General features: G+C 44.1%; 1 protein-coding gene across 1 annotated transcript in view; it reads right to left on the bottom strand.

Annotated features, from left to right (window-relative positions):
* Positions 1-277: 277 nt before the first annotated feature.
* Positions 278-5,629, bottom strand: part of MSRA (methionine sulfoxide reductase A) — a 231,499-nt gene continuing 226,147 nt past the window's right edge. Inside the window, exon 6 of the mRNA XM_064411568.1 lies at positions 278-1,105. Within this exon, the coding sequence (XP_064267638.1) occupies positions 941-1,105 (165 nt within the window). The 3' untranslated portion in view covers positions 278-940. The remainder of the gene's footprint in view (positions 1,106-5,629) is intronic.

Below are 5,629 nucleotides of genomic sequence, written 5' to 3'. Positions count from 1 at the left end.
TTTCCCTTTCTGGCTGGCTTGCTGTTTTGACTGCACACTCACTGGAGACTGCCCCAAGTTGCATTTACCATGAGTCTGCTCTTGGTGGGGGCTCCCCAAGTTATTAAAGTAGAAATAATTAATCAGAGGGATAATTCCACTCCTCTGTACTGTCATGCCTGATTATACAGACTTAAACACCCTGGTGTTTCATTAGAAAACTGCAGCATTTTATAATATTTTATAATTTTGTTTTAGATCTACCCAGATATCCACTTGGAACACATCACAGAGAACATTGTGCTTTTCTTGTTCTGTCATTTATTGCAGAGCAGGAAACAAAACTGATTTCTTTTTGTGTTTATTCACTTCTTGGAACTGTCAAAAAGAAGCATCACATTGAAATTTTGACCTTTTTCTGGCTAAAATAATTTCAGAAAATAGGCACTACAGGTGGTACTAAATGCTGTGAAAGTGGAGCTGTGGTAGGAGAATCACTGATCTGATCAATTCATCATTCCCAAAGACATCAAATTCCAGGGCTGTGACAGGTAAGGAACGCAACCACATCTCCAGAAGTCAAAGCTCTGGGACCACCAGGAAATTAATTAACCCAAGAAAATCAAAAAGCCCAAAGGCATTGGAAATGCAAAGCAGCTACGGGTGCAACCACCTCCTAATTCACCCTTTTAACAGCATTTCAAGCCGAACTTCAGAAGTTTGGATCTCTTTCCACCTCTCCAGATGACAAGGAAACTGCACAGAGCAAGAAGCTGTGATGGGAGCAATTCCTGCCTCTACTTTGGATTTTGATGTAACTTCTGATTACGGAAACCCTCCCCAGCAGATTCCCAAATCTTTATCCACAGATGCTGCAGGAACATCCACCGAGGTTCCTGGTCTTTTTTTTTTTTTTCCCAAGCTGCCTACAATGAAGAGGAGGTGGTGGAGCAAGCACAGGCTACTTCCTGAGGCCCATGGGGCAGGAAACCCCCGTCCCTCCCAGGCCGCAGTACCCGCCGGGGTTCTTGCTGAGGTACTGCTGGTGATATTCCTCGGCGTAATAAAACTCAGGAGCCTCCCGGATCTCCGTGGTGATGGGGCCAAAGCCTTCCTCCGTCAACACCTGTCAGGAAAGACCATGGAAAGCCATTAGTGGTTTGCTGTGAATGATGTTAGGATTCCTCCCTGAAGGAGCCACGGGGGTCTCACATTCCCAGCTCGTCCCTGAAAGCTTTTCATCCCTGCTCTCGTGGTGCTTTGCTGGGAGGCATTGTGAGCACAGAGAGGGAGGGAGCCATCCCCTTTTAATGGCTCATTTGTTTAATCTGCCACGGCCACACTTTTATTCTCTTTATTAACCCAGGCAGTGATGTGGAGCCATCAATGAAAGTGGAAAACAAAGGGAAAACATACTGGGATCCACCCTGGGAAGCTGCAGTGTCCAGGAAGCTCCCCTGGAAAGTGCCTCAGCTTCAAAATCCACCCCCAATGTCCTTGTCCAAGAAGAATTTCTGGGTGAAATTTCAACCTCAAGGATGTCCTTGGGAAATCAGAGAATTTGGGCTTTTTTTTTTCCCCGCAGAGTCACTGCAGACTCATTCTTCAAAAAGTTTCATCTTGACCAGAAAGTTTTAAGTTTTAAGGCAAATTATGGTGCATTTCAGAAAGATTTGCCAATACATGTACCAGGAGCAATAACCACTTGGCAGGAAGAGAAGACAGAATGTGGGTGGGGATTTTAAATTAGACTTTAATTGCTTTCTGATATCCCCTAGCTGAATTTGAAACTCCTGAGAGGTTTCTGACAGAGGGAATTTCTTTATAAGATGAATTGCCGTGACATTTTCCCCATTACATTGTCCTTTCCTAAGGAAACTGGTAAACACCAACATTTTGGAGCCAATTCTCTTCTCAGTGTGGACATGACTTGTGCTCTAAAGTCCATACTAAAACCTAATAAGCACATTAATTAATCTCAGAGTCCTGTTGCAAAGTGTAGTTATAAATTCTGGATGTAACCAGAATTGATTGAAGGATCAACATTTAGGATTCCCAGAAAAAAATATTTGTTACTTCATCATACTATTAAATATATAAAATATAAATAAAGGGAAATCATCACATGGCATCACAAAATTGTGAATCTGCCATCAGTCATCAAGTTCACTCTCCTTCATCATGATAGACTGAATGGTAGCAGCCTTGATCCCAAAAAACATTGGTTATGGAAGATCTTTGGGGATGGAAATCTTCATTGCAATATTTTCCATCCTTTTAGAGAGTCCCTGCTAAGCCTAGCCCAGTTAAACCCAGTACTTTCATTTAAACCCAGTATTGAGAGTTTACTCATCCTGGAAGTGGAAAGCAAATTATTCCCTTCCTCTTTCATCTGCTACATGGCTGGGGAGAGGCAAGGATGACATGCAATGGAGATACTGCACTTAAACAACAGGTGATTATTTGGGACAAAAAGTTTCCAAATTTCCCCCACCGGGGTTTTCCAGATCCTGCCTCAGCACAGCCAAGCCCTGCCCGCAGCCTGACAGCAGCTGCTGGGCTTTGGAGAGCACTGCTCTGATTTATTCCCACAATTTCACTGTCTAAGGGACACATTCTGCTGTGTTCAGTCTTCAGTCAGGAATGAAGTGATAAGATGGATACAAAATCCATGATTGACCAGTCTGGAGAGCCCTGAGTGCCCAACCCTGCACCAGATTTATCAGCACAGCTTAGGAAGGTGTTGACTCATTAATTCCTTATGTTCTCACACAAGGAATTGGGATCACAAGCTCCATTTCACAGGAACCTAGCCTTATTTCCCCATGTAAAATCACCAACCAGCTTTCTTCCATCTTTGGGACAGGCTTTGTCCCAAGGGAATCAGTTTGTTCACCTGTCAGACATGTGAGTAAAGAAGATAAAACATGTGAAGATTTGCACTACAATACATCAACAGCACCAAACTCAAAGAGGTGTCAACACAGCTCCTTTTACAAAGCACTGTTCCACTTCCCAACCTTCCCACCACAGAGAAAACACTTTGGAATGATCTTCACTGCTGAAAGATGGCACAAACTCTGCCATTGTGGCCATTTCTCATTTACTTACTGCTGCAAATGCAGTCAAAATTCACCTCTCCCCCTTCCCTGAGTCATGAGGATGCTGCTGGAGGGGGAAAGAGTTTTTTTCCACTGTGCAAAACAGTGTTTGTTACAGATTTTTAACCTGGGACTTCTTCATCATTGGCTTCATTTTGTCAGTTAGGGAATCCATTCCGTTCGACGTGGCACCACAAGAGGGCATAAACATCATTTATCCCTTCCCAGCCCATTAAAACCTGAATAAAGCAGAACCCAAGAGGAGTCCTTACATTGCACTTTGGTGCTGTTGTCAGTGGGAACCCCTGGCCCTGACACTCTGCCAAATCCCACCTGGATGTTTGGATTTTAAAGGGAAAATTATTTTCCTCGCACTGAGAGTGTTGATGTGAAGATAAAAACATCACTGGGAGACATGGGGAAGTTCAGGATGTGCTAGCTCAGGCAAGTGTAAATCAGCCCACTCTGGATTGATTTCCTGCCACTGAGGCTGATATAATTTGATGGTAATCCTGTTCTAGAACAATTTTTAGTCCTCTCTGTCTCAAAATTCCTGAGCCATCCAATAAGACCTCTCATTACTGTGCTGCAATTAACCCTTGGGATTTTTAACTCAGGCCAGGAAATTTTTAAGGAATCAATGGATCATTTCACCCTCCAATATACCACTGCAATTCAGAGAGAATTTATTCCTTCAGAGGATTTCTGTGGCTTTTGTCATAGGAGAGATCAAAGCCCTGAAAGATCATGACTCCAATTGTTAACCCAGCACTGCCAAGGCACTGCAACATCACAGGAGACCCTTTAACTGCTTATAATCCAGCCCAAAAATCCTCTCAGATTCCACCAGGGAGGGGCCAAACCAATCCAGATCTCAAATCTCACCCAGCTGCAGAGGGGACACTGGAAGAGGAATAAGGAATCACAGAATAGTTAAGGTTGGAAAAGACCTCCAGGATCATGGAGGTGTCAAAGTCAGCACTGGGAATCTCAGCACTATAAGTTTTTCAGCCAACCTGTACTTTCAGCATGTAAAAGACATATATGTTTGATGATTTTCCTAATTCTTTGCAGACTGTGAAAGTTTATTTCCTGTTGTTGGCTTTAAACCTCTGCCTGACCATTGACGACCTGAGTTGTCATCCCATTCTCTGTCACTAAACACTGGATCTCAGAATCCCAAACAGTCTGGGGTTAGAAGGGACCTTAAAGCTCATGCAGTGCCACCCCCTGCCATTTGCAGGGACACCTTCCACTATCCCAGGCTGATCCAAGCTCTGTCCAGCCTGAACTTGGACACTTCCAGAGATCCAGGGGCAGCCACAGCTTCTCTGGGCACCCTGTGCCAGGCCTTCACCACTCTCACAGGGAAGAATTTCTTCCTAACATCCAATCCAAACCTACTTTCTTTCAGTTTGAAGCCATTCCCCCTTGTCCTGCCACTCCAGGTTGTTGTAAATAGCCCCTCTCTACATTTCCTGTAGGCTCCTTCAGGCACTGGAAGGTCCAAAAGTCATCCCAAATCCTTTTTTTTCCCCAGAGTAAACAACCCCAAATTCTCTCAGCCTTTCCTCACAGCAGAGATGCTCCATCCCTCTGATCATCCTGGTGCCTCCTAATACAATTCCTTCTCCCCTCTGTACACAGAAATCTGGATTTTACGCCTTAATCCTGCCCATTAATGGCTTCAGCCAGATCCAGAGCCTTTCACTCCCAATCCATCACCCAGGGCAGCCTTCTCACCCTTCCCTGCATCTCTCCAGCTCTCCTTCCCCACTGCAGTCACCGGGGTAACTGGAATTCCACTGTGCTCAAGAGCCCCACGGATTTATTCAGCCCTGCACTTACATTTCCTCTTTCATTCCCCATCCCTTTCCCAGCAATTCTTTGCATTCCACTTGCCTTCCTGACCTCTGCTGAGCACGGAGCAGATGTTTCCAAAGCACCATCTGCAATGACGCCAGAACCTCTTTCCCGGGCTAATTTAAACCCTCTCATTGTGCCCACACTTGACTTTTATTGACATGGAATTTCAGCAGCAATTTTCTGTGGTATTGTCAGATTCTTCTGCAACTTTTTTGTAGCTGTGTCTACTCTGGCTCACCTGGAATAACTCCAAACCCTCAGCGGGTTTTGGTGCGTCACCATCTCCTTTTTTCAGCCCTTTTGTGAGGATATTGAACTGCACAGCTTCCCAAGACAGGATAATCTCTCTTCACTGCAGAAACTGCACAGTTATTTGTACCTTTTATTCCCTATTTGTAGCCAGTTGTTCACTCAGAAGAGCAACCTTCCTCTTATTCCACATGTGGCACCTTGTTATGCACCCTCTCTCTTCAAAAAAAACCTGTATTATGTGTGCAAGACATGAGCCTCCTCATGCTAAAGTCATTATAAATGTGACAAAAAGGCTTTAAAATTGGTTTTGCTAAATGAAACCATTTAATTTTATGAGCAGAGGCATTAGTAAAGCAGGGGAGTATTAATTGGCTTCAAGCATTTTGTGGCTTTTAATAAAAATGGCATCATCCTGTGTTTGATTCAATAGA

Source organism: Passer domesticus, chromosome 3 (assembly GCF_036417665.1).
Source record: "Passer domesticus isolate bPasDom1 chromosome 3, bPasDom1.hap1, whole genome shotgun sequence".
Taxonomy (NCBI): Eukaryota; Metazoa; Chordata; class Aves; order Passeriformes; family Passeridae; genus Passer; species Passer domesticus.
The sequence above is the reverse complement of the archived record's forward strand: the minus strand, read 5'-3'. Positions and strand labels throughout refer to the sequence as shown.